The sequence below is a fragment of the Chamaea fasciata genome, unplaced genomic scaffold (genome assembly GCF_029207755.1).
Source record: "Chamaea fasciata isolate MVZ Bird 193981 ecotype frontalis unplaced genomic scaffold, bChaFas1.0.hap1 SCAF_3, whole genome shotgun sequence".
In the NCBI taxonomy this organism is placed as follows: Eukaryota; Metazoa; Chordata; class Aves; order Passeriformes; family Sylviidae; genus Chamaea; species Chamaea fasciata.
Window position 1 is genome coordinate 101,854,809 of NW_027094088.1, and position 14,526 is coordinate 101,869,334.

Below are 14,526 nucleotides of genomic sequence, written 5' to 3' on the forward strand. Positions count from 1 at the left end.
CAGCTTCATTCACATGGTTTTACCTGTCTAGAAGGGTTACAGTATAGAAATTGTGGCTCCCAGAGGCATACAGAAAAGCTCCCTGAAGTTACACATCCAATAGTTCAGTACACACTTATTCCATGCAGTATTTGCTTTATGTGTCTATTCAATGCCAGTGCACTTCCACTAGCAAGATATAACCACTATTTCAATGAAATGGAACAATCTGAAGTACCACAGCTCACAGTCAGACAAAAGTCAGATTTCCACCATCATCACCGCATGAAGTCCCTAATTTCTTCACTTCACCTGTGGCCATGAGCTCCTGGCAATGCATACTAGCTGCTTTGTAGTCCTGGAAACTGAGAGCCTGTTCCACTAAAAGGATTAAAACTTGACCTTTTCTCTCCATCTGATCATCTCCTGTAAGAAAAAAAATCAAACTTTTTTATTTATTGGAATATATTATTAAATATTAAAATTTATATCATTACAAATTAATATAAATATAAAACTTATATTAAATATTGTATTGTTTATTCCAGTTATTGGAATTAATGGTCGACTTAAGTTTGCTACTTTATTTCTTAAGAATTAACTATATATCACAACATGAAAAGCCCCTCTTGAAACTGAAACAGAAATAAAATTATCTGCTTTTTTTTCCTGAAGGAAACAATAAAAGGAATATTTAAAAAAAACATTGGCACCATAGGTTGCAAAAAACCCCAAACCAATTAGCATGTTATGTTAAGGCTAAAAAAACGAAGGTTTTGAAAATTGTTTTTATGCGATGGCCAAAGCATAGGTCAAAACTAATATTTAATCTAAGGGACATATAAATCAAAATCCTGACACTGAAATAAATAAAGTCTATGTACTGAAACAGAAGAAAAAAATTTAAATGTTTGTTTTCCTATAATATACAAACATCCATTTTAAACTGCCACTTCATGGCTTCAAATAATGCACAAGATGCAGAAAATGTAAGCATTTAAAAATCCTTAACCTCATAAATTGAGTGAGTAGATCTGAAACTAATTTTTTCACACCATTCATCTGTCTCAGTCACCAGACCTCCTGGACAACGCCTCCTATGAATCAAAAGTTACACTTTAGATACGATGGAAGCCTTCTGACTAAAGTTTCTTCAGGAATCTTTGTAGAAAAACATCCTGACCTCAATTTTAATACATCAACATTCACAGATGAAAATCTAATGAGACAGCTCATCTCCTTTTCAAAGCCAGTTATAAGTTAATATAAATAACATTTATACCTGTCACTAGTAATCTATATTTCTTTAAAGCTTTTTCCAATTTAGAGTGAACAATTTTCTGGCACTAGTTTGTCCACTCCTGTGCTCAAGATACTATGTATGTCCATGCACTGTATGAGAATGTGACAAAACATACACAGGAAAAATAATCTATTAATTTAAGCAAGAATTTTTAGAATAAAAACAAGTGGATTTTTTGAATGCAAGCTTCTTGCTCATGCTTCTCCCCTATTATTAAAAGCAATTTTATGCAGTGTTGTTACAGTCATTTGAAAAGGGCACTGGTTTATGAAACCGTATTACTACAACTTGTGAAATGCAAATATTTCAGAAGGTTAAACAGATCCAGTTTCCAAAATCATTTAAAGAGTACATGTTCCTAAATTGCATAGCTGTTATTTTTAGCTCCACTTTGCAGATCTATCACCACAGACAAAGCAAATTTCTTTTTAAAGCTTTCTAAAAATAAAAAGCTGTAGCAGTTGCACTAGAGTGACATTCAGGCAAGTGAAGTTACCCTAATTACTGAACTCAATCAAGCCTCCCCTTAGCACATCACAACTATCTCAGCTGGGAGAACAGGTTAGCTTCCCATCATTTTATCTCCCGGCCTCCTGCTCAATATACTGCCAGCACTCAATGTTGCAAATTATTCACATTCAAGGCTCTCCTCTTGCAAAATTTTGCCCTCTGGAACCTGGGAACCTCTCATTCGGGCAAGAGCAATTACAGATGACAAAGAGGTGCTTCTGTCCTCACAAGCTAAATGTGATCTGTCATTTCTCTAAGTGAGGGACATGTACTTGCCACTCACCTCCTGAAGCCCACTTCACCCTGACAGCTTGACTTCTTACAGAGATCTGACTAAGTAGCAGACACAAAGAAAAGTCAAGAGAAACAATCATGCCATTATCCCTCAGATTTCAGACAAAATAATCACTGCTATTTATGCCCACTTAAAAACCAGTGGGATTGAAGGAAAGAAAGGAAGAACACTTGGACCAAGGAATGGTTTCTTTAACTGTGCTTGAGCAGCTGTATGCTCTGCATGTTGTACAAAAGCACAAGAATAAAATATAAAGGTAAGTTTCCTTCCACTCCATGGCTACACTTGCTCATCTTATCTCCACTCACTGTTATGGTGCAGAACCACCACTGGCTCCAGGGGTACTCAGTGAATCCCTGAGTGAAGCCCTTTTTCACACACCTTTCATTAACCATGCAGAGACTGATAATGCTCACTGCTGCAGTTTAGTCATTGTCTTCTATTCAGACATAGGAAAAACTCACTGCTTCAGCTTTGTAACACATTGTCTGATGGTATTTCAATAAATAAGTCTTATAAAAGGAAGTTTTGAATTCTGAATTGCCTCTCTTGCCATTTTGACAACTATCCATGACTTCAAACCAAGACAGGAATGACAAAATTCTCCAAATGGTGACCTGATTATATTACATAGTAATTCTGCTTCAAGCCTTAATAGTAACACCTGACATACAGATTCAAATCAAATTTAGAAAGTTGAAAAGGATAACCTAAATGATTCTGAGGCTCTAATAAAAATAATAAAAGAAAAAACATAAAAGCTCAGAAATAGTAGGTTGTTGTTTGTTTTTTTTTTTCTTGAGAAATAAAGGATATTCAAATACTTTTTAAAAGCTTTTATCGAATCTGGATTATATAAAGAAAAAAGCTTATTGAAATACCTTGGGTAAGATGTATGCTATTTGTGAATGGATAAAATAACATTATCCTGAATTAAATCATGCCACTAAAACTTAGAAGTCAAATGATATCAAAGTTGTACATATACTTCAGAAATTCCATGTCACCTAGATCTAGGAGATCAGAAGCCATCTACATGGTTAATTCCAAATGCAAGAAAGTCAATGTTAAGAAAGATGGATCTAAAAAATAAGCTTTAACTAAGGAATCTGAGCAAAGTTTAAAGCTACTAGATTCATTTATGGATAATAAAGTTAAATAAATTACCATAGAAAGTTGTGAGAAAAGAGAAAAATGGAAACATTTCTAGAGAGCCTGACAAAGCAAATGATCAACACTCAGCAGATCTTTTTGATTTTCAGTAAGAGTAGAGAAGATATTCATGGTTTCTGATACAGAAACCTTTTTTCCTACTTGTTTTAGCACACATCTACTTAAGTATTGGCATAGAGTGAATTCCTTACACCCATTCTTAACAAAGAGCACAAATTAAGTGAGGGTTGCAAGACACAGAGCAGCTCCAGCCCCCTGAGCAGGTGCAGATTTTCTGGCTGTCATGCTGAGCACATTCTCCCTCACTCACTTTACCCATCTGTGAAATTAAGATAACACTTGTGGGCTTACTTTATAGAGGTAGCGACATGAGGCTTAGAGTTCACTGTAATTAATCAAATACTTTAAAGCAATTAAGAAGCTACCTGATGCATCATTACCTAAGCAAGATTTTAACTTTGATAAGTATGAATATAAATTCTAATATTCACTTTCAGTGCTGCTCTCTAAGAAAACTGTATTCAGAGTACACAGTCCACAAAGCTCATTAATAATGACTCTGTGCAATCTACCCTTGCATCAATAAATGTATTATTTTAAAATTTAAATTAAAATATGTATGTTCTTAGGATTTTACAGGCTATTACATACAATAAAACACAGCATATGCTTTATGCTCTATATAGATACAGGTGTAAAAAATTTACATAGACATGGACAGATGTAGCAAGCAGGTCTTCCCCAATCAATAATTGTACAGGGTGGAGTGGCAGGAGAAGCGAAGAGGAGAAAATACTGAAACAAATTCCTCCACTGAGCAGACAAAACACAAGACAACACTCTACAAAGCGGATTTGGAACAGAAGGAACCACAACTTCAAACATGCACAATCAACACCAATAAGTACGTTCCAGGGGACAAAATCAGAACTTTTTACGCAGCAAAGGTGGCTCACAGATCAGGGTAGTTGAGTAAGCAGTGAAAACCAGTTAAGAACAAAAATCAAATCTTTCTCCTGGCAGCATTTTACCTAACTCTACATTAAATCCAAAAAGCTGATTCCCCTTTTCAACATCCACACCCATGTCAAAACATCTCAGTAAAACCATTTGGTCTCATTGTAAGCTATTAGAAATCACAATATCCTTCTCCAGTAGTTTTACACCTGCAAAGAAAGACTATCTGTACTAAAACTGCAGGGAAAGTTTTCCTTTTCTAGTATTAAGTTTAAAATAATTCAAAAATCTTAGAATCTGTATACATGACCTGCCCTTTTGTCTATAAACCAATCTGTGGGATAATACTAGTGTTTGTTATCACAGGATAGGGTTACCAAGTCCTAATATAACTCTTCATCACATTAAAAATAGTATTAGTAATATAAAAGTTAATAATTAATTGTAACTTAGTAACTCAAATTACAAGTTGACAGGTACATAAATACCATTTCTACATGTTGTTTCAATTTATGTTTTTAATCTCTACCATCAAATTATAAAGCACTCCTTATTACAAACTGTGATTAAAGCCATACCACCATTACATTTAAAATCTGTTTTCAAAGGTAATAATAACTTAGCTATTCAAATTCTAAGACTCTTCAAATACAGTGTAAGGTTACCTATTCTATCACTCATCAGAGGTACAGAGAGGACCCAAGAGTAAGGCTCTACAGCCTTTCTTAAATAATTTGGAAAAATACCATGTTTACACACACGATTTGAAACTATGACAATATGTTTCCTTTGTATGCTACTGGGTAATCTGCTGGATACTTGTCAATGGGCTAGAGTCAGGCACAAAAAATTTGCAGAAACAGTGGTATGCTATTTACAGCCTCCAAATCCAGAAAAAGAAGCAAATAAGAACATTTTTAAAATACTGAGTTTCTTAAAATGAAATTATTCTGTTTTCAATAGACCATCTCCTACAATGATTAAGTTTAGGTAAAATTCACAGCTATGGCATTGTCACACCAAATCCATATCTTACTCATAAGTGAACGTTCTCTACAGATAATAGCTTTCCAATATAAACAATACAACTAGTTATCCTTCAGTAACAGTGAAATGGTTTTTAATCCCAAAAAGCTTGAAACTATTTATGTAAAACAAAATCTAAAAAACACCCCATTACATCCCCCACCACAGAATGTCACTAATGAAAATGACGTCTTGCTGTATTTTCCTTTCAGATAAATAAATGTTGTTCTATAACCAAAAGATTACTTTGAAAGCAACCAACTTACTTGCATTTTTAGAGTAAGAGAAAGGGTCTAAGTAGTGTATTCCTTACCAAGGCTCAAACTTGAAATAAAATTTTACTACTAATATTCCCTTCTTACCATAGGAGGATTACTCCCAAGGTTAACCACTGAAGTCAGAGAGCCCAACACTCACAAGATAAATATGCCACCAGTGGAGTAAGTAGTACTTTTTAAATCATTCACCTGTTTAAAAATTAACCACCTCACACATTCATCTTCTGGTTTTCTCTAGCCTGGTTAGTACATGGAAGAAAAGAATTGGGGGACCATTTCACCATCTGGCTTTAAGTGTCTCTTAAATCCCTCTTCTCAGTGGTGACTCAGTTAGTCTCTCTGTGATTATAACACTTGCACAGACACTACTGTATCAATGACCTCTATACAAATTCCCTAAAGTTCTCTACATACTATGCAGCAACTGCCGTCTTTTAGTCTCTGGAGATGGGAGCCATAAATTTGATCCCTTTTCAAAGGTACATTCCAGGGCACTGTAAATCCTACAGCTAAGGCACTAGAATACTACTACTAGACAAAGCTTTATATAATCCTCTCTAGATCTTGGTTTTCCTTCTTTCATAGAAAGAGAATCACAGATTCAAAAAGAAGACAAAACAAAAATCTGCAGCATTTGCTCAAAGAACCCAGAATATTAAGAAAAATTCACAGATTTTAACTTGATGTGAGTGGGACAAAGCAGCGAGGAGAAGGAAAGAGCTGCACAGTAATCCTGTCTTATGAACCAATAAGGGAGACTTTTTTTTTCCCCCAAAAGCCTTACAAGCAAATAAAAAGCAGTTACAACAGTCATTCAAAATGTTCAATGAATTTTAAATATGTAGATTGGATCCAGCTACCCAACATGGCACCATCCTGTCCCCTCTTCCACCTTTCACGCAGCAGCGCTGACCAGAGTAAGGATGTTTCCTGTGACTCCTTTCCTTGGGACCAAGGTATCTTGGGAGGTCAACAGCCTAATTTCCATACCTCTGTTCTCAACCTCACACAACTGTCTTGAGTATCTCCCTCCCTATTTGTAATACCATGCAAAAAATTGCCAGTACTAAGCCTCCTAAAAATGTAAGAAAAAAAAAAATCTTAACTGATTTAACAAATAGAGATGGAGAAAAGAATTAGCCAGGCATGTTTTAGTGACAAAGTTGGAATGCACTGATTTTAAATGCCATGCTGTATAAAATATAGGTATTTTATATTTCTATATTCTATTTCTACATCATAAAAATACAGCAGTATTGTGTTTACAGCTGCATTGATTAAGTATTTTTCAAAAATAAAAAAAAAAAAAAAAAATCGAAAAGCCGATACTTTGGGCAGGCTATAAAAAAAAATTTAAAAATCCCCTAATAGTCTCAGGATTCAATCTTTGAAGATGTTCAGCTTCCCAAATGAATACTCAACTTAATGCCTTATTTTTAGTGCCCAAAGGAGATACATGCAGCATAGGCTGAAGTCTAACAGCTGAAATTCATGCTTTACAGATGATTTTTCCCCTGTATCTTAAATGCAACTATTATTAAATCAGGCTATCTTATTTGACAGAGGTAATAACATTCACAGTAATTTCAGTACTACCCATTAACTGTAAAACAAGATCTTCTCAGCCACAACTCCTCCAATCTGAAATCACCCTATATTCCAATTCTAGATTGGACAAGGCATTTTTTTATTAGGGGTAGTAGCAGAACATAGCAGCTGACCATTTCAGCTGTTTTACACATGAAATATTCCACTCATGTGAAATGCTTCATTCCTCCCCAGTGACTGCTCTTCCAGGTGACCTTTCAGTGGCATCTTTGAATGCATATTCTAACAACCAACTCAAACGTCCTAAAGCATAACATAAATGTTCATTGCACTGCTGTTCAGTGTCTTATTAACACAGCTTACCTGCAACCCTTAGCAGGTTTGCCAGTCCCAGGAGCTTGGCAGACTGTTTATAGTTTGTTGACATCTGAGCCAGACAGTCCTTGATGAGACTGAGTCGATCGGAACACAAACGCACTGTTGAAAGCAGAACTGGTTTAGAGACTGCGCAAATGAACTCGACTGCTGTGCTCCTGCTTAAACAACACAGGACAGGAGGAGTGCTGGGGAATATAAGAGTGCAAACACAATCTGAAAACCAGCTCAAAGCTGCTTGCATGCAGATCCTCAATTATACCTATAAACAGAAAGTTAAAATAACACCACAGGTTGTCCAGCTCAAATCATTAGTAAGTCAGGCTGTGAAGGGAACAAAAAGAGGAAAACTGACCTGAATGAAAACTCCTTTTCGTTTCATGTTTTCACATTCACTCTTTTTAAATGTGTACAATTAACTGATACACTTTTATACAATTTTTTTAACTGTCATTTTCGCAACATCCTGTAAGACTGCTAACACAGGCATTAACTTTTGTTTAGAATGTTGTAACTAAGATGTCATTTATTTAGCATGGACAAGATACATCACACAGACTGAAAGAACTGTCATTAGCAAATGCTTCAGCTTGTTTTAATTTACTTTAAAATTTCCTGAGGAAGTGGACGGACAGTCTGCAAATCACCAGGTTCTGTCAACCATATCCTGAGCAGCTTATAATTAGTACTGTGTTTCAAAAAAGATTTTACCAGAATTAGACAATTATTTTAATTGCATAATTTAATATCATGAACTGATTCCAGTGCTCTATTTAGCTAATTAGTGGGTGGCTAACTTCAGGTTGCTGCTTTAAAAGGTAATGCTTTCATACTACGCAAGTTCTCAGAACACAGAGAACAGCATACAGATATTCCACTTGAAACTCAGTAAGAGTGAATGGTTGCATGGGGATAAACTCTGCATCAGCATATTGGGCTTAAAACAGGGTATCAGGCCTCTCAATAAGAGCAAAGACATATTATATAATGAAAACTATTAATTCTGGAAATTAGACTAAAATGAATAAGAATGGAAGAGCAGGAAGAGGTCATATTTTTTGTTTCATTTTTAATATTATATCACAGGCATATATTGGTATACAGCAATAAAATGTTTTCAGTCACTGATTATTTAAGCAGGAATTTTTAATACATAACACAACTAAAAGTACTCTGATATAATACCATGGGTCAAACACTTAAAGATGGACTTGTCTTCACATTCTCTTTTAATAAGGAGTCTTCAAACCAGATTTTATTACAATATAGCATCGTGATAGTTCATAAACCTCAACTGTCAGGTTTGCTAAAAACAGAAGTGGGGAACAATCTACAGAAAACTAAACACAGAACTGCAAATAAAAGTCTACTGCTAAAAGACTATTGTTGTGGGAATAGCTGATCCTTAGTGCTACTTTAATGGCATTCTATCAAAGTAACAGATCATTTAAAGGTTTTCATTAAAACTTAAAAACATGATTTTAATCTTATTAGATTAATCTGATTTACATGAAAGATACTGAAGCAAAGATAAGTCAGGATCATTAATGAAATTACATGCATGATTTCACATATACCAATTAATCTAGATCAGCTGTATTACACATACTGTTAATGCAGTATTATGTCACTACTTTTTTAAAATGATACCTCCATTTCCAAGCCAAAAAAAATTGAAGAAAATACATGCACTTTTTTACAGGCTGAACAAACAGACTGAAAAATAATTTTACTCTAGAAATCAACAGGCCAGTACTTCAAGATCTAGAAATCAGGCAGTCTCTGTCCAGAAATTTTAAGATTTCTAAATATAACATTTGAAGCATCAATTCACTTGAATAAATACTTAGAAAAAAGAGAACAAAGAGAACAGCAAAGTAAAGTAACAAAAGGTGCTTTGTAACAACAGTAACAACAGAGATCATCTACTTCATTTTCCATGAAGTGGAAAGCACCAGAAGTGCTTTCCATGAACCCCAGTATTTCTTCGCACAATGACAGAAGTAAAACATTATCATCAGCATATCTCATGGCGCAGTACTCATCTCAGCCAGTTCCATGAGTAGTGTTCATGCAATTTTATTGTAAATAATCATAACTTCTTTCCAACTTTTGTCCAAAAACTTTCTGTTCCATTGGAGCTGGAGCTCCAAAAGATTTAGTTTTAAGCACGTCATCAGAAGAAATACCTTGTAAAAGTTCACTTCCCCTGTCATCGGGCTTTATGTACCTCACAATGAAACAGCCCAGTGGAGACATGAAACTGCCTCTGCATGAAGTACCTCTCTCCTACCTGTTATTTTAAAGCACACAGGCAAGTGCAGATTATATGGCAAATAAAGGATGAGCTCAATTTCTGTTCAAGTCAAAAGGAGTTTCATATACTTGATACTCCATTTTAAAGTCCTGCTGAAAGTCAAAAAACAAGGACACCATATGCAAATATCGTTCTTACTTCACAAGCTAAAAAAGTCTATTAAAAAATTGCTTTTTCTTTGTGAATGTAACCTGCTTGGGGGCAGTACACATAAGTATACTTATGTAATAGTAACCATTTCTTGTGCATATTCATGCCTGTGATTCAAGTAATCATATAAGGAATTAAATGATGCAGTACCTTGCAGCGGTAGTATTTTCACACCAAACTCTTCCAGGTAACTCAGAGCACGAATGAGGTCCAACTCCTCCTGAACAGCACTTGGACTGTCTTCAATAAGTTGTAGACAGCATCTAAATAAGAACGAAACACATTTTTCTGAACTCTGATGAAAGCACTCAAAATTAAACTTGTGGGAAAAGTTCACTGGTGAGTAAAATAAAACAACTACCAGCAGTAATTTACTGTCTTTATGAAATGCCAGAATACTCACTATTTTTATAATGCACATGGGAGGTGTTTGGCACAGTCTCTCTCTTGCAGCTGGCTAAATATTTTAACAAATTTCTATTTTTGCATTGCCTTCAACTGGTTGTTACAAGCACATCACCTAAACCCTCCAGAATTTAGATCTGAAATGAATTTAATAGATGACGTTGAAGGTATATGTACTTAAATACATAATTATTTTGAGAAATATTTCTCCTACCACTATTGTGTTGTGGTATTGCCATATAGCAGAAGATAAAAGCAAAACATTGGAAAAAGTTGACTATAAGTGAAACATTAAGAGTCATTGGCACAAATTCAGTTTCCTCAACTAGGTACACTAAATAAAACAAAGCTTATTTTAAAAAAAAAACAGCAAAAAAGCCCACTAAATTCCTCTGAAGATGAATTAATGCATGCAATTATTAGGAGCACAATATTCTAAATATATTTTTTAAATTATATGAATAGTATGTTATTGCAATAAGCTTTTAGATAATTTTAAATAAACTACATATGTAGTTTTACTATTATACGTTGAACAAAGAAAATCAATATGCAAAATTACAGAATCAAGGAATGGCCACAGGTTGGAAGGGACTTAAGATACCATCTAGTTCCAAATCCCCTGGCAGGGGCAGCAACACCTCACACTAGACCAGGTTGCTCAAGAGTTCCATCCAACCTGGCCTTCAACACTTCCAGGGATGGGGCATCCACAGCTTCTATAGGCAACCTGTTCCAGTGCCTCATCACCCTCACAGTAAAGATTTTATTTTTAAACACTTAATCTAACCCTACTCTACTCCAGCTTGAAAGCATTATCACTTGTCCCACTATATGCCCTTCTAAAAAGTCCTTCTCTGTCTTTCTTGCAGGCTCCCTTCAGGTACTGGAAGGACACATTTAGGTCATCCCAGAGTCTTCTGGGAAGGCTGAATTGTTCATCCAGACTGAACAATTCCAAATCCCTCAAACTTTCCTCACAGGGGAGGTTTTCATCCCTCTGAACTCGCTTCAACAGGTCCATGTCCCTCCCGTGCTGGGACCCCAGGGCTAGATGCAGCACTGCAGGTGGGGTCTCAGCACAGCAGAGGGGCAGAATCCCCTCCCTCACCCACTGCCCACGCTGCTTTGGATGCAGCCCAAGGCACGTTTGGCTTTCTGGGCTGCAAGGACACATGGCTAGGTCATGTCCAGCCTCTCACCCACAGCACCCCCAAGTCCTCCTCAGCCAGGCTGCTCTGGATCTGTTCAACGCCCCAGCCTGGAGTGATAGAGGGGGTTGCCCAGATCCAGGTGCAGCACCAGCACTTGGTCTTGCTGAATTACATGAGCCTTACGAGCTTCCCGTCTTGAGCTTGTCCAGATGGAAACTCATCTCAATGATTTTAAATGGCTTAATTCACCATACACACTAAATCAGGAAACTATTTGATTTTTCCAGTCGATCATGTTTCTTTTTCTCCATGTGTTAATTATGAATACACATTTTAAGTCAAAACCAAAATTGTATGTTAAATGAACATCCCATTTGAAACCATCAGATTTTTCAGGCACATTGACAAATATTTCAGGGTGAAGATTAAAATAGGAGCGGAATAAAGGAGCTAAGAGAAGCAGGAATTGTCTGCCTGGGGAGGTGGTGGAGTCACCATCCCTGAATGTGGCACTCAGTGCCATGGTTTAATTGAGGTGTTGGACTCAATGATCTTGAAGGTCTCTTCCAGCCCAGTGATTCTGTAAATACATTCTACCTAAACCAACTCATACACAAGGGCTGCTAGGAGACCTACACATGATAATCACTCATAGAAACTCAAGTTAAGTTACCATGAAACAACTGATTGAATGTAAATCAGAGGAAGACCAAAACATGTTACAAAACAGAACAAACACACAGTCACACATTCATAGCAAGTATTTGAGCTATAAACCACGTATTTTGAAATATCAACATAAAACCCTAAGAGAAAAGCTGGTCACAGAACCCCTAAAAGACCCATTAAAAGGGTCTTTAAATTCATTGCATTAAAAGCAACACTACTCTGTATTTCCAGAGTAGTTATGAAAAAGATTCTTAACAGAAGACTGAGGGGGGGAATACTAACAGATAAACCCTAATGCTATGACACCATTAATCAGTTGTATTTATGTATATGATAGTTGTAAATGTACCTGGCCAATTCCATACAGCTATCAGTCAAACTCGCTGAAGAATTGAAATATTCTCTCCCAGCAGCCAAAACGAGTTCAATACTTCTCGCATAGCTGACCCGGTACTGCGCTTTCCCTTTTGATGAGCTTGGTAGATCCACTGACCAAACACTGCAGTGCATCATTTGCCCAGCCAGGTGGATATTGTCTATACTGCTTGAGCATAAAAGACTTTCGGTGAATATCTAAAAGAAAGAACAGTAATTTAATAACCTGCAGGAGCAGCAGCTTCAAATAAGCTTATCGGCATTGTATGGCATTAACCCCTATCAATACAAGGATGTCTGAAGTCAAAAGAATATATTCAGTCCAAGCAGAAAATCTAATTTCTACTCAGGGAAGTATTTCTACAATGCACTTAAGTAAAGCTAAAATGAACTAGTAGCTAGTTTCTATTTAATGAAAGTTAAAAAAAAAAAAAAGCATATTAATTATCTTTTTACAGTATGACTTAAGCCGCCAAAATTTACCTACATTCTGAGGTGTTAATACACTGTAAGAATCTGAAAGGGCAGTTCAGTATTAAGACTTAAAACCAATAATATGAGAAAAGAAATTCTGTATTCCTAAAGTAACTAAAAATAGTTAAAACTGAGTATTTAAGATATTCTTTAAATGTCAATCAAAACTATCTTCAAAGAATGCAAACTCATATAATGCTGCATCTGCCACAAAACTTCTCTAATTTTTTCAAGGTAGAAGTTTTGCCCAATTTAAGACACTCAACTTCAATTCCTTACAAAAATAATTTGCTTTTTTTTTTAAGCATAGTCATTATTGTCCTAAGGAAAAGGAACATAAAAATTTAACCATTTCAGAAATATCACAGCTGCAACAATATGGCCTCTATCAAAAATCAAAAAGCTCATAACAAATTCAAGAGGATCAATGAATCATAAAAGAACCCAAGTTGGAAGGGATCTCAAAAGATTATCTGGTCCAACCTTTCATGGGAAAGAGGCTATAAATGAGATTATTTAGCACTCTATCCAATCATACTTTATTTCAAGATGTTTCTTTTCTACAAAGAACCTCTTCAAACCATCTCATGCTCTGGAAAGGAAAACAGTTCAGTGCTTCTTAAAGAACATCACACAGATCATCTTCCATTTCACAAGGTATTAACCCTTAAGGAACATTGCGAGATACAAAATATCATAGCTGACCCTGCCTCCTCAAAGACCACACACAGAACATTTAACTCTCTCAAAAGTTATCAAGTCAAGAGGACAGAATTCACTATGCATGAAAGAAGAAGACAGTAAGCATCTTGCTAAAAAATACCCAAACTTCAAATGGAATTGCAAATCCTTACTGCCTCATAATTTATCAATTTTGAAGTTATCAAAGTATAATTGCATATGACAGCACTACATTTCAAAGCATTTTCAGCACTCCATAATTTTTTCCAAAACTCTTTGTTGTGTTTCTTTTTTAATCGTATGGTTCAGAGTTTAAAAAAATAATTTAATGTTAATAGAAAACTTACATTAAGATCTGAGTAAAGTAAATGCCTTGTCTGCAGAGTGCTCTAGTATTACAATTTCTTAACAGGCACTTAAAAAAAGTTCAAGCACTCTTTCGTTGTAGCCCACCACAAAACCATAACTATTAAACACGTTGCAGCTTTCTAGCTGTACAACTACAGAGAGTAATTTTTCTCATGTTTAAGTTGAATAGCATTGTCTTTTTCCTTCTTTTTCTAATTTGCTTTTGAAACTTCTCCTAAGAGCTAATCAGAGGGGTAGCCATAAGCAATTAATTCTGTAAACTGCAATAAAACCTGCTTCTGTATAGATATAAACACTAATTATAGGGGACATAGTAATGCATCTGTAATAAATTGCAGTACACTGAAGTGAAAATGCAAATAAACAATGTACGTCACAGCAAATTCTACATCTGTCTAATAGCTGTCTTTTGCAAATACTAATGACATGGATTTGGACTTTATGCACATGCAAGGGTTTTTACCTTCAATGAAATCAGATTTCTCATC

The 14,526-nt window shown here is 35.6% G+C and overlaps 1 protein-coding gene across 1 annotated transcript in view; it reads right to left on the minus strand.

Moving 5' to 3' along the window:
* Positions 1 to 14,526, minus strand: part of NBAS (NBAS subunit of NRZ tethering complex) — a 161,484-nt gene that overhangs the window by 94,443 nt on the left and 52,515 nt on the right. Inside the window, exons 30-33 of the mRNA XM_066179945.1 lie at positions 12,489 to 12,712; positions 10,062 to 10,174; positions 7,433 to 7,546; positions 292 to 405 (exon numbers count right to left, since the gene is read on the minus strand). Coding sequence (XP_066036042.1) covers positions 292 to 405; positions 7,433 to 7,546; positions 10,062 to 10,174; positions 12,489 to 12,712 — 565 coding nt within the window. The remainder of the gene's footprint in view (positions 1 to 291; positions 406 to 7,432; positions 7,547 to 10,061; positions 10,175 to 12,488; positions 12,713 to 14,526) is intronic.